A 26,826-nucleotide genomic window follows, 5' to 3' on the forward strand; every position below is an offset into this window, starting at 1 on the left:
ATTTCCATTCACTTTTTGTTCATCTAAACCATTTTGCTTTTTACCTTTTTGAATCTTTTTTATGCTCTCTCACAGCAATTTTTGTTTTCAATAACTGGACTTTCATTCTGGACAATAATGGACTTTCATGTTATTTCTTGATTTGAGACATTTTAACCTTTTTTGATCACTTTTTTATTTTTACAGTTAAGTCATCACCAAGGCAATTCTTTGAAATTTCTGGATTTGATCACATTAATTATATTATACTATAACAGCAAGTTCTGAAATCAACCAAACTTTTTATAAAGTCAAATATTTTCAGAAACATTAACAATGTCTTTTATGTTTTTAGATGATGCTCCTACTATCAGAGAGGGGTTTGAATTCATTACAAGTGGACTTTTTCAAAAACACATAAATGTTTCCAGAAACATTAAGTCCCATTTTTGTTTTTACACCATATTCATTTATATTGTTGGTGCTCCTACTATCAGAGAGGGGTTTGGAATCAACATATATTACAGTATTTCAATCTTTTCAAAGGTCTCATTTATTTGTCTTGTTTTTCACAACTTTTCCACCTACTATTGAATCAGATATATCAACTCATATACTTTCAACCAAATTGTTTTTATTTTATTTTTATTTGCTTTCTTTCTAAACATCAGAAATATTATAATCCCTATCATGTTGTTACTTTCCCTTCATTATATTTTGAGCAAACATTCAATTGTGTCAGTTATTTTGTCTTCAGACATTGAGTTTTCATTTGAAATGCCATTATATTGATATTTGAACTACTACATGCTTATATTGCCATATAACCTCATATGCCAGTTTTGCAGATATGTTTTTTCTTCTCATTGCCATGGTTATTCTTTTGCTGTTCTGTCACCAGTTATACATCCTCAATGAATGCCTCTTTCAGTTTTCATGGGTTGCTCTCCTTTGCAAATCATTTTCTGTGCATGAAGGTAAAGGCTTTCACGAGGAACACAAACAGCAGAGAATCGAAGACGCCCTACACAAGATATACTAAATCCCGCAGATAACAGAGATTGCTTGGCTTGCTAAGCCAGAGACGGACATGCATCTTGTGAAATGGACATTAGGATCCAGGCAAGACATCCTGACAAGTGTTCCCATGTGATCATCTGACTATGCCTACACCTGACAGGAAAAGGTGTTCTGTGTGTATATCTTCTGAGCGTCAATGATAATGATCATCATCATGCACTACTCTGCCAAAGGAGACACTGGATTACTCTACTCAGCTTTAATTTGAGGTCACATGTGGACCTTTTATAATTTCTGAGGTCCAATGAACCTGAGAGGGGTTTGTAAGCTGAGAAAATATTATATATATTTCCTTCTATGCTAATAAAGGACTACTGAGACATTCCAAGCATGGGATGGGTCCTCCTGGTGAGGCAGAGTTCCTCACAGCTCCGATACACATCTCTGCCATTTGTTTACAGTAACCATTTGCTCTTCACCATACACAATTCATCTGCTTGTGTTCTCCTTTCAGATAACTTTGTCATGTTTGGTGTCATTTGACAGATTATGACTTTAGTGTTGTAGTGATGAAATCAACAGAGACATCGATTAATTGTGTTTCAATCTACAATATATTTACTATTGTTGGGTCATGGCCTGAGGAGAGTATGTTAATGTACTTCTCCCCCACTTCATCTCTTCAACTTTGTTCTCACGTTCAGCTGGTTTTGGGGGTTGGTTTTCACTCATGTTTGACAATGCTTTGCTCAGGGTATAATAAGGAAAGGTAACTGTTGATCTGGGAGAATGGCTTTTACTCTGCATCTCCCGCACACCAGTGCGTAGCCTCATATGCTAACAAAGGCAGTTTTACTGTCTTTGTTGCTCAGCAGTGCATTTGTTACAGCTAATTTCTTTATACAGTATGTTCGTTTGTTTCATTCTAATGTCTGTATATTTAAACATGTAACTTAATAAACAACTTTGCCTGCTTTAAGACGTAGAGATTCTTTCTCTTTATCAATGATGATAACAACTTTAATGGAGTCAGATTAATTACAATAGAGTCAGATAAATAATGGATTTAAACACGCCATCCTTCAACTGCTTCCTGTTTCCGATTATTGGTTCAGAATAGCAGCGTAAGCTTCAAGCCTTACAATATGTTTTAAAAATATTACATTTATAGTGCGAATTACAGGGGGGTGTGAGGGGTCTGACCCTCTTAAATACCCCCTTGAAATACACTAAAACAACACGTGTGGGGGTCAATTCTTTAAACCATGGGTCTCAAAGTCGATTCCTGAAGGGCCACAGTTTTGCTCCAACCATAATCAAACAGTGCTGATCCAACTAAGCAAGGTGTTAAAGACTACTAGAGATTATGAAGCAGATTGGTTGGAGCTAAAATCTGCAGAGCTGTGGCCCTCCAGGAATTGAGTTTGAGACCCATGCTTTAAACTGTGGGAAAAAAGCTAGCACTTCTGTGTCTAAAATAATAACATTAACAATAAAAATAAAGACATAAATTTACATTTGACCACCCCTATAAAGGTTCATACTATAACAACCAGTTGGCGGTCTAAATCTCGAATCTAAACACCAGCAGATCTAGCCTACAGATGGATATTGTAAATGTTCAAAAATATGGGTGTTTTATGTACATATAGCCTAATGTACTATTAAAATAAATGTAAAATTAAATATGACATTTAAGAAAGGAATATATGACATCTAAGAGGAAGCATTTTAGTGTTGAAAATGGATTTTGGGAAAACATACTATTAAAAATGTCTTTAGCATACTAGAATAATATAAGCCAGTGTTTCTCAACCAGGTTCCTGGAGGACCACCGATACTGCATGTTTTGGATGTCTCCTTTGTCAGTTACACCCATTACAAGTCTTTCAGTCTCTGCTAATGAGCTGATGATCTGATTCAGGTGCATTCAGTTAAGAAGACAAGGAGAGTGTGCAGAGCTGGTGGTCCTCCAGGAACATGGTTGAGAAACACTGCTATAAGCTGTGCTATACTTTAATGTTAGAATACTATAACGTATAGCATCTCACATAATTGGAGTATGTGCATTCAAATATATAATTTACCACGTTTGTAAAGTGCTGGCACAGTTTGAAAATGCACCTATAAAAGTGCTTCAATTTGACTTGAATTTAATCCATCAGAGGTTACTGTGTAGGTCAGAATCAGCTCATTATTCCTCAAAACAGAGAAAACTTTAAAAACTTTGATAACCAAAGAGATGTAATTGAATTAAATATATGAATTTGGATCACTGAAGCATGCATATTTATTTACATAAACTATAGTCAATATATAATTCGCACCCTGATTACATCACACTTCAGATTTTGCTAACTATATTGACAATGCGAAAACATAGCATATAAACACTACAAAATAAAGAACATACCTCATCCCATAATTAAAATTCTCGGTGTTTAACTAAGCAATCCGCACTGTAAGTCATGAACAATTATGACACATCAAAAATCGACGCACTGTTCCAAAATCAGCTCAAGTGTGTTGCATGCTAAATTTACCCAGATCGTTTGCAAACAGCACACGACCCCAAAAGTCTCGCCTTGAACTTGAACTTGCACGATCAGACCGGTGAAGCAGAATTGTGTACTGCTGTGCATGTGATCCTCCGGAATGAACGTTAGTAACCCAGGCTTTTCAGACACGTTTTTTTCTATGCGGCGGTAGGAAATCAGCCCATCACTGGCTGCGTCTGCAGCCCAGCCTCCTCTCTCATTGGACTGCACCTCAGAGCCAAACTGTCAGCCCATGTGGCGTGGCCAGCGAGGATGTCAGACATTTAAATGAAACACACAGGGGCTCAGGAGGGCGAGATTAATTTTTTAGGGCTTGGCCAAAGAGGGAATCACGAAACTCTCCGTTCTGTAACGTTGCCGGGAGCCGACAGAGATTTAGAGGAATACAGTAGTCGACTCTGCCCTGAAGCATCAGCGTGAAATATTGCGTTAAACTGTACCCGCGTTCAGGTAAGCGAGCATGTTTTATTAATCCCGTCCATTCTGGTTCTGTATTTAAGCAGACTGGTATTGTTAGTTGAAGACACACAAATCTATGTTAATCGAAAGTGTTTCCTGTAGCACGCTGAACGAAAATTTCCTCAGATTAAATGAATCGTTCTTTTGATTCGAATCTTTTCAGTGAATCACGAAACAACCAAACACACACACACACCGGCTTATTAAAGAATCAAGAGAGCGTTAAATGTGAATTGGTTCTACATAAGTTTAATTGCTTATTTGTTTCATTTAACAGATCAATTAACTTCTCTAAAATGTTTGATTATTTTTGTTTTAGTTTATGTCTGAAAAATTTCTTCCCAATTTTAAATAAATTTTTGATTATTTAGTGCTTTATTTATATTGAAAAATTGTATTTTATTCTACCATAAAATGTTTTTTTTAACTCAGGATATTTACATACATTTAAAATTGTATAATAGTGTAGCTAGCATCATGTAAGATGAGATGGGATGTTTAGGCTGCGTTGTGACGTCATTACGTCAAGACGTAAAAGACCAGCAGAATCGCGTTTTGGACCTGTTCACTCAACAGAGTCGATTCTTGTAAAGTAGTTTAACTTAACGTTTCTAAAATCAACATGAATTGCTTCACATACGTGTGAAAATATGAAACCAACACATTCTTCACAAAAAGTGAGTGGATGTTTAGCTGTAAGCTGCAAATGATGACATGTCGAGCTGTTTCTAAGTGATTGCGCCACAATTCTACTTTGCTTGACAGAAACAGCGTTATGCCGTTTAATAATATGGTTTTCTATACAAAGAAAACAGCATGTATCAATTTTAGACTAGATATATGTAATGTGTTGAGATGTGGAAAAGTATGAGGTCTGTGTTTGGTCATTGTAAAGCCACTGCGGAATTTGTCACAGTCTGAAAGCTTTTTGACAAGGTTTGGCTTCAAACAAATGTGACACTGAGGACGGCCAGATAGGAGATGCTTCTAAGACGGTATAGTCCGCATTTAATAATTGGCATATTTTATTGACTTTCCCCACATTCTCTGGTAGTTAACATTTTTTATTCTTTATTTATTCTCTGAAAAACAATAATATTCCTGAGATATTTAATTTCTACATATTTTTAAACCAAATTAGTGAGACTGCATTGCGTTGCGTGTTATGTAAAAATTCACACACTTGGTAACGTTATGCTTGACTCATTCTGCTCTGTATAGTAAAATTGACTTATTTTTGTATATACAAAAAAATGTATTTTTACAGCTGTGGGAAAATATAATGAAGCCACTTTAAAATCATTTCAAGTATTAGTTCCACTGGATTTGCAATTAATTGTTGCAAGAATGACAAGATTTGACAAAACAAATCTTTTATCTTCAGAATAGTTAAGATATGAGTATTTCTTTAAAATACTATCTGATTCAACATCAGTTTTGATCTTTTTTGGAAGAAATGTTGTCAGACTTTTATGGAATAATTAATTTTTATGGGAAAAAAATTGAAAACTCCAAATTAAAACTGGTGTTGCAATTAAATGAGAATGTTAAAAATGATATATTATTAAATTATTGGTAATATTACTTCCAAATGTAATGTAACGTCATCTATACCATGTTTTTTGCTTAAAATAACAAAAAAAGATAAAATTGATAAAAAAAAATGTTTATAATAATTTTAGACAAAATAATACCTATCTTTTATCTTCAGAAAAGGAAAGGGCCAATGTAAGTTTCTGATGGTATGATAACCTTGGATAAAAACATCACAGATTCACGGTATCATGGTATTGTGATTACTGCTCTAAAATAAGGTCTTTTTAAATGTCTGGGTAACAAAATAAAAACTTTTTCCATTTGAACACAATATATTTTATTTCAAGAAACATCTAAAGTATTTTCTAACAGTAAACATGTCAGGCTAAATAATTCTAATGAATCATTGACTTCGGCCGTCTTCATTAGTTTCAAAAACACAGATTTCTTTACAATTTATAACACCATCTTTGGATATCTTTTCAACTGGAGATACTGTTGTCCTAAATAACAAAACAAAAAAAAAAACGTAAATCAAAAATCGTACACATTATAGCAGAAAAGTTTGGCAGTTTTAAAACCTCGACTTTTCCAAACCATGGGAAACTTTGAAAACGGTTATCGTCGCATACCTAATCTTCAGAATAGTTAAGAAATTAGTATTTTTTGAAATACCACCTGATTGAACATCAGTCTTCGTCTTTTTTGGAAGAAATGTTGTCAGACTTTAAAACTACAAAATTTAAAACAAGTTTAACTGGATTTGCAATTAATTATTATGAAAGTGGTAAAAAAAAATATTTGGGTGCACAAATATAATGTATAGCTTCCTATTAAAAATATGAATTTAAAAGATGACTTTGTGAGGGGTGTACTTATATATGTTGTACACTGTATTTCTTTTAAATACTACATAATTTCCAATGAAACAAAAACATTTTTTTGGAGGAAATGTTTTCAGACTTTTATGGAATAAAACGCATTTTAAAACTCTAATTTTAATAGTTATGGGTTAAAATAAAGTAGCTTTATCTTTACCCAAATATATTTTATCCTGATGAATAAAAGTGAAAAATTATTTCACAATTTTTATTTTTTTATATTATTTTGTTTTTTACATTTTGTTTATTCTTTACATTTTATACACATTCATTGACCCATAAAAACAATATTTCCCATTTTCTTAACTTTAGGAAATCCGCTGCAATTAGTTAGCACTGTACATCACATGGTTGAAGCGCTGCGTGAGTGTGGCTGATGTTTTAAGAACTTTAAGACTGTAATACTGTCATCAGCTAATGACACACACACACTGCACCACGGGAGGCAGTTAATCGGAGCTGTAGCGAGGCGAGTGGTCAGTCAGTTACATCAGTAAACTCAACGGCTGCTTCGGATCTGGGTCAGGTAGATTACAATCCCTTCGGAAATCCCTTTATTTTCTCAATCTGCTATCTGACGAGCATAAAGTTGTTGTATTGTGGTTAAATATTATTATGCTATTATGAGTAATTTAATAATAGAGCTAACGTAATCCCTACCGGAAGTGTGTAGCATGGCTATTTTTGGTGCTGGATTATCTGTAGCATTGTTATGTTGTGTTTAGTTTGTTTGCTGCTTTTTAGATGGTCTATACTGTACTATCATGTTACAGTAAATATACATATGCATGACTCGCACACAAGCTGTTACATGTGAGCACCTGCCTGACAAAGGCTTCTTATGTTTGAAAGAAACAAAGAGCAGTATTAATTTGTCCAGACTTGTATTGCTGCATTTGGTGTTTTTAAGTATTCTGTTTTTCTGAATATACCTTTCATGATTAATAAAAACATGTAAAGTGACAAAGTTTTTAAAAATATGTTTTTTAATTATTTTAAAAAGTATTATTTTAAGTAATGTATCTTGCTCAATATTTATTTATTTATTTACTTACTTATTTATTTACTTATTTAACCAGTCAAGTACCATTGATATACAGTACCTCTTCTACCAGGGTAGGGGTCACCAATCCTGGTCCTGGAGGGTCGGTATCCCTGCAGGGTTTAGCTCCATCTTGCTTCAACACACCTGCCTGGATGTTTCAAGTATACCTTGTAAGCCCTTGATTAGCTTGTTCAGGTGTGTTTGATTAGGGTTGGAGATAAAATCTGCAGGACACCGGCCCTCCAGGAACAAGTTTGGTGACCACTGTTCAAGGGAGTCGTGGTCAAGACAGGCAGCATATAACAGAAAATTACATATCACATTCACAACATATAGACTCACACAAAAATAACACAAACCATAAACAATTATTAAAACTTGCACTGTTCTAAATAGACTTTAAAATATTTTTAAATATAGCGATAGATGCGCTGTAAAACCCAACAGTCCACTTAGTCAAATGAAATGAGTGTAATTAGCTCAAAATTGACAAAGTTAATTCTACTCATTTGAAAAAAGTTTTGAACTCAGTGTTGAATGTATTGAGTAAATTAAATACATCATTACTTCAGCTCAAATGAAGGAAGTCCACATTACTACTATAGATTTGTTTTTTAACTCAAATGGTTTGTAGCAATCAGTTTCTTCCAACGGTTTGAGTTGCCTTAAGTTATTGGGTTTTGCAGTAATCAGTTAGTTTGAATTCTCTTCATTTATCGGGTTTTACTTCGCTCATTGATTCGTTTACTCAATGGGATAAAGGTAAGTTAATGGTTTAAGTTACCTTAACTTTTTGCGTTTCCTTATTCTTCACCGACGAGCGAGCGAAATCTTTTTGGCTCAATACTTCCGGTCTCATTCACTTCCATTCATTTTTAGACGTTAAAAACTGCTCGTTTTGCTGTTTGATGTTGCAAAATGATATTTTCTTATCATATTATTCTTCTTGGTCTGTATAGTCATGCAAACATTTGTTTGTAGAGCAAGTAGTTTGACCATTTTCTGACGTTTATTTTTCCTGGTCATTTCTCCCATAGCCGACTGAATCAGAAGTTCTGAAACAACCGTGTAAACAGGCGCACTTCCACATTTTTTAAAAGGTCAATATCTTGAAGCTCATTCCATACATATTGAGCATACTTGGAGAATGCAGTTCGACCTAACTCTGTATAAAAAATGGCATCTTAAGTAAAAGTATATCTGCCGATCTGGTATTGTATTTAAACAAGAATAATGAATAACATTTGAGGGGATGCGCTTCAAAACAAATCCGCTGTATGTGCTAAAACACAAATTGCTGCGAGATTGTGTTGGTTTGTGAAATAAAATAATAATGTAGTCTAAATAAAATGAAAGTGAAATATTTAGAGTTTCTTAGAAGTCTGGATTAAACTGTTTTCACTAATACTGACAAATTTGAATAAGCAGGAAATGCTTTTGCGATATATTCACAGCACTGAACCTGTTCCCAGATCACCTTAGAAGAACAAACTCTGTTGGAATTATGAGAGAACTCAGAAACTCGTTGTGAGAATGGAGATGTCTGCATATTTGTGCCAGTTTGTCAGATAAAATTGCTTAAAACCCCTTAATATTTTAGAAAAGGTAGTTAAAGTTTCTAGAACCAATGATAGATCTTTTCCACCCATGACCCACCCATAAGTAAATATGCAGCCTATATTGTGCACATTAACAGCAGCACCCGCAGAGATAACTGAGAAATGACGTGGCAGGCATGGTATCAGTTGTCGTGAACTATGCCACATTACACGAGAAGAAATAATTTAATCTTGTGTCATAATATCCATTTGTCATTTACGAATCCCCACTGAAATGACTGGGGCTTCACGTGTAGTTTCTCCTTGACTGTAATTAGGTCCCATTGGTCATTTTATATAAATTACATTGGGTGTGTGTGTGTGTGTGTGTGTGTGTGTGTGTGTGTGTGTGTGTGTGTGTGTGTGTGTGTGTGTGTGTGTGTGTGTGTGTGTGTGTGTGTGTGTGTGTGTGTGTGTGTGTGTGTGTGTGTGTGTGTGTGTGTGTGTGTGTGTGTGTGTGTGTGTTCTTGTTTTTATATCCCGGTGGGGACTTAAACCTGAATGCACACCGCCTCATGGGGACTCATGTCACCGTGGGGACCTAAATTGAGGTCCCCACGGGCAAAGCCTCACTAGCCCCTCCCAAATGGTGTTAGAACACACCCCATGCATTTTCTCTAATGTCCTCTTGGGGATCATTTTCAAGAGAATATTCTGTGTGACTGTGTATCTATGCGCCCCTGGGGGTCACACAGAATATTGCAGTCCCCACCACTTCATTGTTCTGGAAAAGTGTGTCACTTTGTCTCCACTCTATAGCGCCCCCTTTCTTGTCTTCAATTATTACATTAACTGTTGATGGACCAGCATAAAAACTATTTAATACATTACATTACAAGGCATCAACTGATTAGAATATATTAGATATGTTAAAAAATTATGCTCTTTATGCAATTTATTGTAGATCTAACAACAGATTCCAAATATCCATTATGTGTTCAGGATATAAATATCCATTATTGATAAATAAATCAAAAGGAGCATAGCCAGTATTTCACTCTTGTATTAATACATTACCAGTTAAGGTTAAAATATTTTAGTGTGGTTTATTGTAATACTCAGTTCATATGCAATGGTATTACTGTATGCATCTATATTTAAAAAACTAAAGTTTGGCTTTGCCTAGATTAGCCTACATTTTATTAAAATAAACACAGGGTTTATTTCTTCCTTCAGACTTTAATGAGAAAATCACTATTGATTGTAAATGAGAACACAGAGAACAGACTTGTGTCCTTATGGAGACCTATAGCCAGGTTAGCTTGGAAGAATGAATGATGCGAGAACACAGAACATAAACAGAATATATCTGGCCCGGCTGAACCATGTTACTAATAAACATGGGTCAAAAAATTCAGTTTTGACCTACTGTTAGGTTGAATTGGTCGGCTACAGTAGGCTACATCTGTCTTTGTGAAGTTTAAGCATGTGAACAATATGAAATAAATAGATCTGAATAAAGTTTAAAAACCTGTTCCAGCATCAAGACAGGGCTGCTATAGGGAATGAGCAAGTATAGGGGCAATGGCTGATTCAAGCATGCTATAGTGTCTGCGTTACACAAGGAGCAGCAAAAAGGCCAAAGTGCAGGACCGGTCATCACAGTACACAAGTTTTAGCTTAGTCCTTTTAGCAGAGCTGTCAATGGATATAGCATCTGCTTCAAGAGGGCCAGTACTTCTTACATCAGGTGCCTGGACATGATGGGCTTCTGCCATAAACATAGCAGCACATTGACTTCTGTGATTCCAAATGTTAAATGTCTACAGGGACCAAATCGTTATGGTTTTTTACCCTCACAAGGGTTACATAAATCCTGGAAATAATGAACAATGTCTCTTTATCACAATAGTCTATGGGAATTTACATGTACAGTAGATTTACATACATAAAACATTTTATTTCTAAGTTAAGGATTTCTGTATATTCTTTCAAGAATTATGGGAGTATTAAATTATGGAAGACACTTTTATGCCATCCTAAAGGTGGATCTAGCTTAAGAGAAGGCAGTAGCAACAGAAGTGCTGACATGGTTTCAGACCTTGTCTAGAACATTACAACTAAGTGTGAAAAGAGAGATAGTTTGCTTTTATTTTAAGGATGCCGTTAATGAGCTTCAAAATTAATACAGACTGTTTCTCAGGACATCAAGGAGAACAACAGCTCTGAATCACTTTCTGTTCTGTTTTACACCTTTCATTTCAATCACTTCTAAGTATCTAAGTAAACTGTGCATTTTAATAACTAAACTAGCAGGAAGAATCAGGTTCATGGACCTACAGTATGAGGCCATCTTTAGATGTCAGCTCTCTCCCTCCACACAGTAAAGTGTAGATAGGATACAAGGCCGGCCGGAACTGCAAATACACATCAATACAGAAGCATTTTTTATGACACTGTATAACAATAATTTATATTTTTACAGTACTGTGACGGTTAGGGTGGTTGTAGACATTAATGAAATACTATTTATTGGGTAATTTAATAGATAATATAAATCATATTCGTTAACTTCCGGCCACAAACGTATCTGATCCAGCAACAACCCCTCCACACTCTTGCTTCACTCGCTCTGCTGCTAGACTCTCTTTAAGAGCAGTGTAGGTGCTGTGAGGCTCTCTGGAGCTACCATCACGTAAGCTATTATACCTGCTCAGGAATATTCCCACAAACCATTTCATTTTGCCACACTTTCTATTAGATAGGCCTGTGATGTGCTGGTATCAGTAGTTGAAGATGAACAAACCATTTTAAGGGCCTTGCATTTATTTAGGCCTGTTTGCCTTAAAGAATACCATAAAGATGTAGTTAGATGGTATTACATGCTCATATTAAATTGACTGGACATATTAAAGAGTTTTGATAATGATGTTCAGATAAGTTGCAATAAACAGTAGTTTATTCCCTTTTAATAATAAAGTAATGGATGTATGTAGGTGTGCATGGTCAATGCATCACATCTAATACATTTATGTGGTCCAAAATGTTAAATTACCAAATGTTGGTATTATAATAAAACATAATGGACACATAATGGCAGTTTATTCCGCTATGGCGACCCCAATCAGGGACTAAACATGAATGAATGAATGAATGGAAACATAATAAAACACATGTTGTATTATTTACACCCTGACAGCAGGATTGAATGCCTTTATTTATTACAAGTGTTTGTAATAGTTAATGAAATTTTTTTTGTGAATTATTTAATAGTTCTAAATGGGATCCATTTATTTATGTGTTGTCAGAATACAGCATTTAATAATAAGGGGGTTCTTTGTATCTTAATTATAACTTTTTTTTCGTTAAGCTATTAAAATTCCCTTTAACCATAATGCATTTATTTAGTTAGAGCAAATATGTTCGGGTAATAAGCTGAATAATTTCGAGTAAAAGTTCGACTGACACATTAGAGCTGTCAGTGCTGGATTGCTGCTGAAGGCCATCCGCTGTGTATGCATGCGCCAGACCGCGGTTCAGTCGGCGACCCGCGCTAAAGCAGCGCGGGAGTGTGACATTACACGTGACCGGAGATTTTGCGTCCCCACCGCGACCATCCCCTCCCCCCCACACACACACCTGCGACACAGCAGGACAGGGTCAGAGAGGATGCTGTGAGTAAAGGCGCGAAGACGTCAACATGTCTGAAGGACAGGTAAGTTTATGATTTGTACGATCACTTCAATATATGCGAATGTTTATGTTTATGTATTGTTTGCAACTATATTATATCATAAAAATCGCGTTATTTTATGTCTCAAGCGCTTTTGATAATCGGCATAATCTCGAAGCTGCTTTGCAGAAAGTACAGATTAATGTATCAAACTGACAATAATATTAGTTAGGGTAACTTTAACTGTAACGTTAAAGTTAGATTCTTACGATCGCGTTTTAAGCCAAACGCTGGAATTGCTAAGAGATTTTGCAATTTAACTGTACATTAAACGTTTATTGTATTTGCGTACATTTACGTATAATCTTCGTTTACTTTTGAAATATTGTTTGAATTCATGTTCTTGCCAGACTGCATATTTTTACCAAGATGTTTTGATCATTGTTGTTATTGTTAACGTTAGCGGCCTGCACGTGCAGCAGGCCTCTGGCAAGGCAAAATCTATTTACTTTATCCACAAAAATAGGAATGTTGTTCTTCAGTAATGCAAGAGACAATTTAAATTAATTCAGTACAATATTTCTAGTTTTATAAGGGAGTTTTCTAGATTAAAAAAATGCTAATTTTCAGTCAAATGTCATGAATATGTCTAGTCTTATTTCACAGTGTTGAATATTTAATTATTGTCAAATTATACTACAGTATTGCAGTTGTAATGACAGTATAAGGTAATGTTAGAGCATGATGTTTGACTGATTATCACACTTGTGCTTGCAGGACGATAAAAGTGACAGATACTCTGGATGCACAGGTAAAGTTAAGATCATGAATTGTCCTGTTAGCTAGTACTCAAAATAATCCTTACATATAAGAATCATACTCCACTTTTTGAGCCAGACTAACCTGAGTTTAACTTTGTTAGAGCACAACCTTTAAAAAAAAGAAATATCCAGCATAATCGTGCATTATTTTAATGGTTAACTAAACATAGACATTATTTTTAAGTGTTCTGTGTGTTGTTGATAAGGCTTTTGCTAAGTCTTCTGGATTTGTTATCCTATAGTGATATTTATTTTAAGGGTTTTAGAACTGTAACTAGTACAAGGAAACAAACCAAAAATGTATTGAAGTTTTACTGAAAGGAATGTTTTACTTTAGTATGAACAGCCATATTGGCATTGTTCATTGTCAACCTGAATAACATTCCTGTCATCTGTGACAGAATTTGCAGTGGATGAGGTGACAGCTTGTGCTAAAGAAGAGACAAAGGTAAGCAGCCACTAGTGATTCATAGAACTGTATTTTTCAACATCTAAACTCTCCAAAGCCATCACAAGTCATTAGCCGCATTTCTATGGAGCTAGATTTGTTTTTTTATTATTCAATCAAAAATATTTAGTTTTAAAGTAAAATTAAGTATGTTGTAATTAAAAAATTAAAGATTTCAAATAAAAAACACGTTTAATTTAAAAAAATTGGCCAATGATAATAAAATATTTTGGATTGCAAAAATAAACACTTGTGCTATTATGCAGTTACCACAATTTTCATTGCATACTCATTAATTTTGCTCTCTTTTCTGCTGTCTTTTATTGCACATGTAGAATCTTTGCTTGCAGGTTGAAATATTTTGCTTGTGAGTTGAAAAGTTTTGAACCCTTAAATGCCGGGGTTAAATTTGTGTCTTTATTACTCAAACAAACATATGAAGTTTGACCAAAACTAGGTAGAATGCAATTAAAAAATTAAAGATTTAAAATAATAAAAAAACATTTATTTAAAAAAATTCACACTGCAAAAAATAAACTATTGCCATGTTATGCGGTTACCACCAGATTAATGCACTGTGTGCTCATTTATTTTGCTTTCGGTTTTGTTTAATTTTTTGCGAATCTAAAATTTTTGCTTTTGAGTTGAAAAGTTTTGTGAGTTGAAAACTGCAGCTCAGTGGGCGGGATCTTCTGAAACACCTTATTCTATTAGTCATCTTGATTGAGGTCACAGATTGGCCACGCCCATTACATTTTCACGCGGTTGGAATGGACTGCCTTGCCTTCTGTGACAGGAGCGAGCTATGGCGAGCAGCAGGTCTTCTTTAAGGTAGGTTAACTGAAACTGTATAATATCTTGTGTATTACCATACATATTTCCCATCTAAATATGTTACGACTGCTAGTATTAAACTCTGTCTAGTCAGATTAGCTGTAAGTCCACCAATATAATCTGGATGCAGATGCGATGGAGAACACAGTTGTGCACGTCTCAGCTGTGCACATACTTTTGAACACATGTATTGTTTTATTTATATATATATATATATATATATATATATATATATATATATATATATATATATATATATATATATATATATATATATATCTTATATCTCTAATATATATATATATATATCTTGCACATATTTCATCTAATGTTAGTCAATCGAGAGTATTCATCAATATCACTGACTAGACAGAGTTTAGGAAAATGTGGATGGTAATATACAAGTTATTATACTTACCTTGAAGAAGACCTGTTGCTCGCTCTGGTCACTAAAGGAGTCCAGTACAATCGCGTGAAAACGTAATATATATATACATGAGATGGACTGTAAACTCATTTTTAAAAGGTAGATTTAGGTCGCTGCCACGATTTTATGTTAAATTATAGCTGACAGGCATTTTTTAACATCCCTACTACTACTGTATTATTACTTAAACCGTATACCGTATAAAAAATACGTATATGTTGGCAAATGCACTACTAAATAAATGTATCTTCTACACATATCTTCCACATAAAAATATAATTTATACAGACACATGCTATAGTGCTTTACTATACTGCAGTAAAGTGTATTATACCATTTATGTAACAGTATTTTTGTTATTAAAAGCTACAGCTGGGAAATATTTTAGCTGAATTAATAAAATAAAATAAAACATTTATATTTCTTCAATGCAAAATAAATTCCAGAAAGGGAAACAATAAATGTATAAAAAATATATTTAAAATCACTTATAAAAAGTCAAAATCTACTATTGTCCAAATCCGACACAATTCCAGAAAATAATTCAACACACATCAGGTGGTGATTGAAGAGTTTAGTGAATAAATGTCTGGTCAGTCAGTGCAGATGTTGATGTCTAAGTAGACAATGCAGATGGAGACGCCTGTGGAATCATTGTGGATGTTGATTCGTTGATTTAAGACAGTGTAGATGTAAACGTCTGTGAAGTCAGCGCAGATGTGGACATTGGAGGAGTCAAAGCAGATGTTTTACGCCCGCTAAGACTGAGTGATCAACCTGTAAGGATAAATTGAAGAAACAGATGAGAAAATTGTTCTGATTAATGTAATATTTATAATCCACATATCTCTCGTGTCTATGTATTGTTGTTTTATAAATACATTTTTACTTTACAACTGATTTATACCAGTTCCTTTAAAGACCAAATATTTGCAATAATGCCTAAACAAATTATATAGCGAAGATCACCTGCAAACTGCCCTGTTACTTTTCAAAACGACTTCAACATTGTATATTGTGTTACTAACATTTGCAAACTCTTTACTAACATGGTTTATCACTCAGTAACTGAGCATTTTTTAAGGAAATCAGAAAGCTTATTATGAAGTGTGCACCTCTCCAACGTTAATTCTTTACTAACATAATTGTTCCTGATATATATATATCCAGTAAAATCATTAATTACTGCTTTGTAATAAACCCAAAGATGTTAGTAACACATCAGTTATAATGTTGGGTTAGTGGTAAGTCAGTTTACAAATGTAGCGTGTTGAAGTAGTGCACATTTTACAACAATGTTCCTAATTCCCTCAACTAATGCTTTGCTAGAGATAAATCATGTTAGTAAAAAGTCTACAAACATGAATGACATGCCTGTTGAACAATGTGAGCTGTTCAGTATTTGCTGCATTAAGTAACATTGCTATTTGTATAAGTTTCCGTTAACAAAAATGTAGTATTACTGAATAAATGCTGTTTATTTAGTTATGTTATCTAGTCAGTGAACAAATACATTATTGTATTTGTCCATAAACATTGGCTAATTGCATCAAGCTGTTAATATAAGGAGATACAATAGAACATGACTAAGTTAACGTTACCAAAGTTTATGCTAAACAAACTCGTTCACCATCATTTTTTAACTTATGCATTAATATGTTTAGTTAACATTAACAAAGATTAATTATTGCTTAACAGATATCCTGTTCATAATTAATTCAAGTTAACTAATGTATGAACTAACATTTATATGCGAAACGAAATATACGAAATAAATATTTGTCACGTTTGTAATGAAATATACATACACTGAGTTACTACATTTTCTAACAGTGGAGAATAAATATGATGCTCCAGTTCAAAGAGACAGTAGCTTTTGTCTGGAAACTGACTGAAGATTAATGGTTGCCGAGAATGTATCCCAGTCTGTTTGCAGACCTACTGTACACCTGGCCATCATCTACAGACAAAAAGCCTGACTTTAATAATACATCAATGTATATTTTCCAAAATACACTGGCCTTGCGTTGCCCTTTACAACTGTACAGTACTGATGGCCGACAGCTAATGTTAGTTTATCGAGAGAATTCAAAAATATCACTGACTAGACAGAGTTTAATACTAGCAGTCGTAACATATTTAGATGGGAAATATGTATGGTAATACACAAGTTATTATACAGTTTCAGTTAACCTACCTTGAAGAAGACCTGCTGCTCGCCATAGCTCGCTCCTGTCACAGAAGGCAAGGCAGTCCATTCCAACCGCGTGAAAATGTAATGGGCGTGGCCAATCTGTGACCTCAATCAAGATGACTAATAGAATAAGGTGTTTCAGAAGATCCCGCCCACTGAGCTGCAGTTTTCAACTCACAAAACTTTTCAACTCAAAAGCAAAAATTTTAGATTCGCAAAAAATTAAACAAAACCGAAAGCAAAATGAATGAGCACACAGTGCATTAATCTGGTGGTAACCGCATAACATGGCAATAGTTTATTTTTTGCAGTGTGAATTTTTTTAAATAAATGTTTTTTTATTATTTCAAATCTTTAATTTTTTAATTGCATTCTACCTAGTTTTGGTCAAACTTCATATGTTTGTTTGAGTAATAAAGACACAAATTTAACCCCGGCATTTAAGGGTTCAAAACTTTTCAACTCACAAGCAAAATCTTTCAACCTGCAAGCAAAGATTCTACATGTGCAATAAAAGACAGCAGAAAAGAGAGCAAAATTAATGAGTATGCAATGAAAATTGTGGTAACTGCATAATAGGACAAGTGTTTATTTTTGCAATCCAAAATATTTTATTATCATTGGCCAATTTTTTTAAATTAAACGTGTTTTTTATTTGAAATCTTTAATTCTTTAATTACAACATACTTAATTTTACTTTAAAACTAAATATTTTTGATTGAATAATAAAGAAACAAATCTAGCTCCATACATTTCCACTGTTGGGCTAGTGCGAGCCAGGGCTTTTATCGGGCCGGGCTGAGCCAATAGTCAGAGAGCTTGAGCAGTGAGGCTGAAATTATGTCGCGTTTCCACTGTCAGGCCAATGACTCGCAGTGCAGAATGCGAACCTATTAAATGCATTAAATGATGTATACGCATAGGCCTATGTATATTTATTCATTATATTAGTTTACTCGCTGGCCGACTGCTGGCATCGTGCATCGAGTGGTCTCGCCACTAACAGAGGGATGACCGAGCGCACCAGCCATAATATAAAACAAGAAGAAGGTAGTTTTGCTTTCGCTCACCCAAAAATGCTCTGTTTGCACGATTTGATTAATATCATCATCTCCAAATACTTTATAAATAATATTTCAAAACTCCTCCATTGTTTATTGTTTTTAGAAAATATATTTTTTTCCAGATAGGCCTTTGTAAAATGAAAGTTAAAAATGGCTTGAAACCGTTTAATTTATTTGTATTATATATACCTAAATTGATATAGCTTTTATTTTATATTGGTTTATTTATTTAATGTTTTTATTATATACAATATTTCTTTAAATTAATTTAATATAGCTTAGGCTATTTTGTCTAGATGTAATATGATATTATTGTGTTGAGTTGATACGTAATTTGTACGTAACAGCAGCAACGTATGTACGTAACATATTTTATATTATCTCCAAAATAAATATACCCAGCCGTTCACAGCATCTGCAGAGCAGTGAAGTGAGCACTCGTTCGTCGATCTCTCACACACACATACACGCATTTAAATATTTTTTATATGAAGGCGTATACAAAAACTTTAAATGAGGAACGCGAGAAAATTTATTTTTTGATTTCAAAGTGTAAAACAAAGGTTAGTTGTGTTAAATGATTTAATTTGATTGGTGAGTCTTATGTTAAGTATGATTTGTGTTTTCACCATGCCATCAAAACTTGTTATTTTCAGTTTGCAGTGCTCTCTAGTCAGCAATTGGCCCCCAAATTTGGTAGTGTGTTAGCATGCACTAGAGCACCTGTGCCAGATTTCAGCACTGTGTTTAGTATGCAGTCTAGACAGTGAGCCACAGTTATAGTTTACCCCAAAAATTGTATTTGTTTTCTATTTACTTAGCCTCAAAAGGTTGAAAACACAGTTTTTTCTTTTTAGCACAAAATAAGATATATATTTTTAAAATGTTACAAACTGGTAGCCTGTCATGACTACCAGCGATTCAGTGGCTGCAGATATACACATAATTTTAAGATGTCGTTGGTCTTGTCACTTCTGATTTCTAACTTGTGGCTTTTATTTGTAGCTTAACAAGAAAATACTTGGTTATGCTTCAGAAGAATCTTCATCAAGATCAGATATCAGTGAGGATGATTACGTGCCAGATACTGAAGAGTCTGACAGTAACACTTCAGAAAAAGTAGAGAGTTTAGTAAAAAAGATAAGTAATAATAAGAAAAAGGTAAAGTCAACTTCAAATGTTCCAGCATGTAAAAAAAGACGTGCGTCTCCTTCACAATCCTCTGCATCTGACAAACAGGACAGTTCACTTCAATCTTCTTCATCAGGAGAACATGAAGAATCACATTCACCCAATAATCTTAATGTGAATGTCATGATGCTCAAAAAAAAAAAAGATGGAGCCAGACTATATAACAAAAAGTTTTACTGCCTTTTCTGCTTCAAACCATTCAGTAAAATCGCACGTCACCTAGAGTCTAAACATAAAGATAAGCCAGAGGTGGCAAGAGCGATTGCTTTTCCGAAAGGCTCTAAAGAGCGAAAAATACAGCTGAGTTTGTTAAGGAATAAGGGGAACCGATGTCATAACGCTCAGGTACTCAGTGAAGGAAGAGGAACGGTGATTCCTAAACAACAATCCACTGCACCAGTAAATGCAAGTGATTATTTGCACTGCATTAACTGTTCAGCGTATCTGAAGAGAAAATCGCTATGGCGGCATATGCAAAGATGCCAGCTGAGCCAGAAAATTAACAAAATGAAACCAGGGAAAACTCGTGTTCAGTCACTTTGCTCATATGCTGAACCTGTTCCAGACAGTATAAGTGAAAGGTTTTGGAAAATGGTGCTTGATATGCATGACGATGAGATAACCCATGTTGTCCGCAAAGAGAAAATCATACTGAAATTAGGGCAACATCTCTTCAATAAGCATGGCCATGATGTTACAAAGCATGAATACATCAGGCAAAAAATGCGTGAAACTGGACGTCTTGTCCTCGAAGGGAAAAAAAATGGTAAGCTGAAGGAGGTGTCTGATTTCTTTATTCCAGCTAATTTCCCTTATGTTATTCAAGCAGTTCACAGTGTAGCTGGCTTGAACGAAGAGACAAGCACATTTAAAACACCATCTTTAGCACTGAAGTTAGGGCACAACCTCAAGAAGATGGCCAGCATTATTGAGTGTGATGCCATGATGGCAGATGATAAGAATAGTCTTAGCAACGTGCAAGCCTTCAAGCAAATATGTGACACTAAATGGAGTGAGTGTGTGTCATCCCAGGCCCTTCGTAATTTGAGTGAAGTTAAATGGAACTGTCCACAGCTTCTTCCGTTTGCGGAAGATGTGAAGAAAATGCATCAGTATCTTGACTGCCAAAGTAAGGCATATCAAGCAAGACTTGAGGAAGAACAAAGTATGAAGCACTGGGCAGAACTTGCCAAAGTCACGCTTTGTCAGGTGATACTATTTAATCGAAGAAGGGAAGGAGAGGTGTCTAAGATGTCACTTAATTCGTTTACATTAAGGGACACATCCTCAACTCATCCGGATGTTGAGCTTGCTCTGTCCGATCTAGAGAAGTCACTTTGTAGTCATTTTCAAAGAATCGAAGTCCGAGGAAAACGTGGCAGAAAAGTCCCCATTTTACTCACTCCTGATATGGTCGTCTCAATGGAGTTGTTGGTGAAGACTCGCCGCAGCTGTGATGTGCCAGATGAGAACGTCTTTATGTTCGGAAGACCCCAAGCTCTCACTTTCTTCAGAGGATCTGACGTAATTCGTAACATAGCAAAAAGCTGTGGAGCAAAGCACCCCGAGGCATTGTCCTCCACCAAACTGCGAAAGCACATGGCCACTATGTCCAAGGTGCTAAACTTAAAAGAGAATGAAATGGATAACCTCGCAGATTTTTTAGGGCATGACATCAGGGTCCACAGGCAATATTACAGACTTCCTGAAGGCACATTGCAGCTAGCAAAAATTAGCAAAGTCTTGATGGCCATGGAACGAGGACAGCTTTCACAGTTTAAAGGACAGAATTTGGATGAAATCCAGATTGATCCCCAAGGTAAAGTATTCCCGGGTTATTACCGGGAACACCAGCATTAGTTATAGACAATTGTTGAATGTTATTCAAAAGTTGTTGCCTAATAATTTTGTCTGTTATAGAGAAACTTTTGCTGGACAGTGATGGATCCGAGTCTGAAAATGAGATTGAGTCAACTGGAAATGGTGCCTCACCTTCAAATTCAGCAGGTACTGTATGTGTAATGTGTGTTATTTGTTTTGTGCTTAGCAAGGAATAATGACCACAAACATAGTAAAATAAAAGCAAATGTATGGTTTATTGTCATGTATTGTCAGTGTTAAGGCTTGTACATGTCATGGAAGAAAAGTGAAATGAAACTCAGGATTAAATCATGTTTGCTACTCTCCATAATAATGTCCTCCTGCTGACATTGTTGTTGCTGTTGTGTTTATCATACAGCTCTTGGTGTTTAGACACCAGTGAAAAATGCAGCTCCACAGTCATCTTTCCTCTGTGCATTATCTTCATTGCATGAAAGTGAAAGTGTGTTCGCCTAAACATGGAGGATATCACTTCTGCTGTTTACACACATCATTCACTTTTCTTTTCAGCTTGCTTTTAGTCCCGAAAAAAAACATTAAGGACAACATATTCTTAAAGCACACAGCACAATAAGTGACAATTAAAATTATTATTTTAAACATTCTCATTAGTTATGATCTTATTAAATTCTCAATGTTCTTCAACTGAAGGGAAATGATGGGAAAGGTGGAAAATGGTACACATTACTTGGGAAAAAAAACTGGGTGTCATTGCTGTAGTCATGCACACAGTGAGACTGGAGACAGGATAAATCAAGAGACCAGGGGCCTCATGTACGAAGACTTGCGTGGAAATCATACTAAAACACAGAAAAAAATTCAGATGTATGAAACACTGCGTACGCCAAATCTCGCGCATATTCTGTTTGTACATCTGAATGAACGTGAAACTGAGCGCAACATGCACGAGAACAAAACCCCTCCCTGCCTCCTCCCCCGTATGAATATGCTAATGACTCTACTTTGGCAAAACCCAACGAAAAAGTAACGGCAAAATGAAGCAAAAAGAGGAACTTTGAACAGAATGTGAATGTGAGGTGCTGTTTTCGGAGGTAGACCAGAGAAAAACTGTTTTATTTGCAAGTTTGTCCTCCAGAATTAATAACAAAAGAAAAAAATAGAGTGGGAGAGTTTAGCTGATGCGGTTAACAAAGTTAGGTCTGAACATCGCACTGAGTGGAGCAGGTAATCATTATTGGCCTGTTGCTTATTTTAGAGTCTTTGTGTGCAGGTAGTGGTATTAATCTAGGAGAACACAGAAAACAATGAGACCAGGAGACAAAGGCACCAGGACACAAAGAACCAACAACAGCAAACAGGTAAGTAGCAATGGGTGAGTCAGGTAAGTTCATTGGTGTGAACCGTAGATCAAACTCTGGGTAAGAGCAGAGTGACTGTTAATAAAAGGAACTGATGAGGGAGCGCAGAGGTGCGATAAAAATGTAAGCAGGGGATTTTGATCGGATTGATTAGGATTCAGGTGGGGAAGGTGGCTGTGGTGACTGCCTGAGATTACAGTCTTCTCCAGAGGAGGCTCCTGATACCCTTATGTGATGTTGGGGACGGATGGAGCTGATGACATCTTTGGCCACTGGCATCCACTGTGCCACCAATACCAAGCTTGCAGGAGCCAGAGGGTCTTCTACTGCCTGGATGTCCCAGTAGGTTGTCATCTGTGCACAGAAGGGTTTGTAGGCAAAGATGTTATAAGACCGCTGTGATGTGCTGGCACTATTTGGCCAAGTTAAGGGAGTTAATCAGGATGTCTTCAATATAGACAATAACAAAACAATGGAGGAACTCACAAAACACCTTGCATAATGAAAGATGGCTGGGAAGATGGAGAGTACATACAGCATGACCTGGTACTTGCAGTACCAAAAGGGTTGACGAAAGCTGTCTTTTACATCTTCCAGTCGGTAAGTAAGGCAACTGGACTACCTGGGAGTTCAGTGTGTGGTATTTAATGCTCTTCAGCTGCTTCAGAATGCAGCAGCACGAGTGGTCTTTAATGAAGCTAAAAGAGCACATGTCACTCCACTGCTCATCTGTTTGCACTGGCTGCCAGTTGCTGCTCGCATCAAATTCAAAGCTCTGATGTTTGCTTACAAAGCGACCTCTGGCTTTGCCCCTTCTTATCTGCTCTCACTTCTGCAGATGTATGTGCCCTCTAGAAACTTGCGTTCTGTGAATGAACGTCGCCTCGTGGTTCCATCCCAAAGAGGAAAGAAATCACTTTCCCGAGCTCTCGCGTTCAATCTGCCCAGTTGGTGGAATGAACTCCCTAACTGCATCAGAACAGCAGAGTCACTCGCTGTCATCAAGAAACCACTAAAAACTCAACTATTTAGTCTCCACCTTCCTTACTAATCTGCAATTGCCTCTCTGGCTCCTCCACTAATTAAAAAAAAAAAATTACTAATATTCTTGCTTCTTATACTTTCTTTACAGACCTGAAACTTGCCTACAGCACTTATTCACTGTTGCTCTTATAGTTGTGTAAGTTGCTTCCTTGTCCTCATTTGTAAGTCGCTTTGGATAAAAGCATCTGCTAAATGACTAAATGTAAAATGTAAATGTAATGCAATAATGGAGACTTCCATTGTTTTTGCCCACAAAGAAGAACCTGGAAGCAGGCAATGAGATTGATGATTAAGTCCTCCACACACTCCTCCATAGCCTTGTGCTCTAGGCAGCAGCTGGATAGTGCAGTCCCATGTCTGATGAGATGGAAGATAAGGGGTTGCCCATTTACTAAAGACATCCTGTAATGCAGAATACTCTGATGCGACCACTGACATGATTTGGGTATCAGGATTCAACACTGGACGTGGGGCTTGATGAGGCAGTCTATGAATAAATGTCCAGGGGCAGCGCAGAATAAACATACTTCAGCAGGTAGGTGGCATTCAGCTTCTGTGCTTGAGACGTGGGTAAGGTACACTTGCAAGAGATCTGGTACCGGAGTACAGGCAGCATAGGAGGCAAGCTCGTGAGTGGCGTTGGAGATATGGCAAGCAGATAGTGATTGGAATAGGCAATAGGCAGACACCATTACTCAATGGTGTTGTACATCATAATAGCAGAACGAATGTTTGGGTTCAAGCTTTGTTGATAGGTTCTAATGAGCACGGTCTCGTTCCACCCACTAGCTACTGTCAAAGTCTGGTGAGTGAAATTGCCAATGGTGGATGAACCTGGGTGGAAACAGAATAAATGTTTGGAGGTCGAGAGTGCTTCTGTGGCCATACTGAAAGCTTTGAAGGATTGGTTAGCGAAATGAACAAATGTGTTGACAATAACAGGTAAGTAGCAATGGGTAAGTGCAGAGTAATTGCTTATAAAGGAAACTGATGAGGGGTGTAATTAATCAGTTATTAGGGAACTGTGGTCAGGTGTACTGGGATTCAGGTTGGGGAGGTGGCTGTGACAACGGTCTGATATTGGTATTTAGGAGTTATTATTGAAAAATCTTGTGCTAAAAGAGATGTATTGTTTTTCAGAGAAATCAAAGAAGTCTGCTGAGGTTGGACAACACCAAGAACCATCCAAAGGTAATGAGATTTAAATAAAAAAGATGCTTTAAAAACTTCTGACGTTGTTATAATTGTGAATAAAATTCATTCTGTGCACTGCTTTTATGATTTGCCCTTTACTTGCTTTCATTATTTTTCTATTCTATATGTTCTATATTATATATTTTTATATCCTGAGGATGAAGTGAAAATATGTTTTGTTTCGACTGCTAATATTTTCTTAAATACATGTGTGACACATTTACTGGTAATTTACTTAGTAGGTATTCTGTGCCATTACTGAATAATGTTCTCAGTTGTACTCGTATGTTTGTAGGAGGCAAGAATCCTAAAAAACTGCAGCCGACTAGCAAGGACTTGCCGGAACCGCACAGAACAAAGAGTAAGCTGTTTTTTAAAATGTCTTCTGAAATAAGTTGCCCTTTCTGTTTTTCTTCTAAAGTTTATTCATGTACATGCAAGGTAGACGTCACAAACGGATTTCCTTCTAGTCATTATCCATGAATTCAATCAATACTGCCTGCTCCATACTGCGGGCACTTTTATATAGGGGCAGCAGTAATATTACATATACTGTTTAATTAAAGCCTTAAATCATGTTGTTGACTCACAAAGTTGATGCAGAATCACAAAAAAGTGCTGCATTTGCAGGTACAGTACAGTAAAAAAGTCATAATTAGTCATTTTTAGCTACTGCTTTTGATCTGTCAAACCTTAGAATCTTATGTAAATGTGGTTTTCTTTGCAGCTGCTTAACTGATTTGAATGTAAACAAATAAAAATCAGTTTCTGAAATTATCTGATTTTTGATAGCATAACATATTCGTTAGCATATGAAAAGTGGCCTGCATGCATAAGCTCACAAATAACTATTAACTAAAAATTTTAGACATCTTGCTGTAATTTATGAGAATAGTTAAACTTACATGGTGACTAATTGCAAGCATTTTTTTCCTTTTATTGCTGGGTGATGTAAACATGACAGATTGTCAGCCATCAACTAAATTTTAGCAAAAATGTGTATACAACTTTAAAAACAATGAGACACACTGAAGACCATGAATTAGTTTTATTTGGTCTTTAAGTCTTTTTTTCACTAATTATGTTTTAAATTTTATTTAGGATCTTCACAAAACGAGCGAAGAAGGTGGTCTGTGGAGGAGATCAAGGCCGTGGAGAAGACAATGATGGAATTCATAATGTCTGGAAAGGTTCCTGGTAAAGCCCAGTGCATGAACTGTATCGAAAGTTCCCCAGCAGCACTTCAAAGTAGAAGTTGGGAGGGGGTGAAATTTTATGTAAAAAATCGCATTGATTCCCTAAAGAAAAAATTGTGAAAGGTAAGGACCTTCATCTAATTATTTTTTTTCGTGTTTGCCGGAAGAAAGAAAATATATTACTTAAAAAAATGTGAGAGGTAGGTGAAAGGGCCTTCACCACTGTTTTTTTTTCATGATTGTTGAAAGCAAGTTTGATTTCGTTAAAGCAAAAAAATGTAAAAGGGCCTTCACCAGTTTTGTCTTTGTTAAAGGCAACATGTATGTGAATCTTGTTTAAGCAAACTCAACATGCATCTGCTTAAAGAGCAGTATACTAAAACTTTCACGTTAAAATTTAAATAAATGTTTAAAACACTAAAACACTTCCGAGTTGTATTGAGTTTTTACATTCTCGTAAATTTGGCTATGTCTCCGTTAATTTTTATGCGTATCTCAGAATATCTAATAAAAGAAATGCTTGA

The 26,826-nt window shown here is 35.7% G+C and overlaps 2 protein-coding genes across 9 annotated transcripts in view; both read left to right on the forward strand.

The window, feature by feature from the left end:
* The first annotated feature begins 3,851 nt into the window (after positions 1 to 3,851).
* The window catches only part of fasn (fatty acid synthase), a 72,783-nt gene continuing 49,808 nt past the window's right edge, over positions 3,852 to 26,826 (forward strand). For 4 of the 7 annotated variants that reach the window (XR_015504305.1, XR_015504306.1, XR_015504307.1 and 1 more), the window contains exon 1: positions 3,852 to 4,007. The gene's annotated coding sequence lies outside the window, so the exon portion shown is untranslated. Of the gene's footprint in view, positions 4,008 to 4,577; positions 4,694 to 6,847; positions 6,960 to 26,826 lie in introns of those variants that run through there. The other 3 variants (XR_015504308.1, XM_087276567.1, XM_087276568.1) reach the window with 2 other exon arrangements.
* Positions 12,679 to 26,725, forward strand: LOC147841445 (uncharacterized). Of its 2 annotated transcripts, XM_087276569.1 has the most exons (8): positions 12,679 to 12,731; positions 13,467 to 13,500; positions 13,912 to 13,958; positions 19,483 to 21,487; positions 21,589 to 21,675; positions 25,053 to 25,103; positions 25,402 to 25,467; positions 26,208 to 26,725. In XM_087276569.1, the coding sequence occupies exons 1-8, from the start codon at positions 12,717 to 12,719 to the stop codon at positions 26,420 to 26,422; spliced, it is 2,520 nt and encodes an 839-aa protein (XP_087132695.1). In that variant the 5' UTR covers positions 12,679 to 12,716; the 3' UTR covers positions 26,423 to 26,725. The 2 variants fall into 2 exon arrangements, with proteins under 2 accessions (XP_087132695.1, XP_087132696.1); XM_087276570.1 differs by lacking the exons at positions 19,483 to 21,487; positions 21,589 to 21,675.

Source organism: Danio rerio, chromosome 12 (genome assembly GCF_052040795.2).
Source record: "Danio rerio strain M-AB ecotype USA chromosome 12, GRCz13ab, whole genome shotgun sequence".
Classification (NCBI taxonomy): Eukaryota; Metazoa; Chordata; class Actinopteri; order Cypriniformes; family Danionidae; genus Danio; species Danio rerio.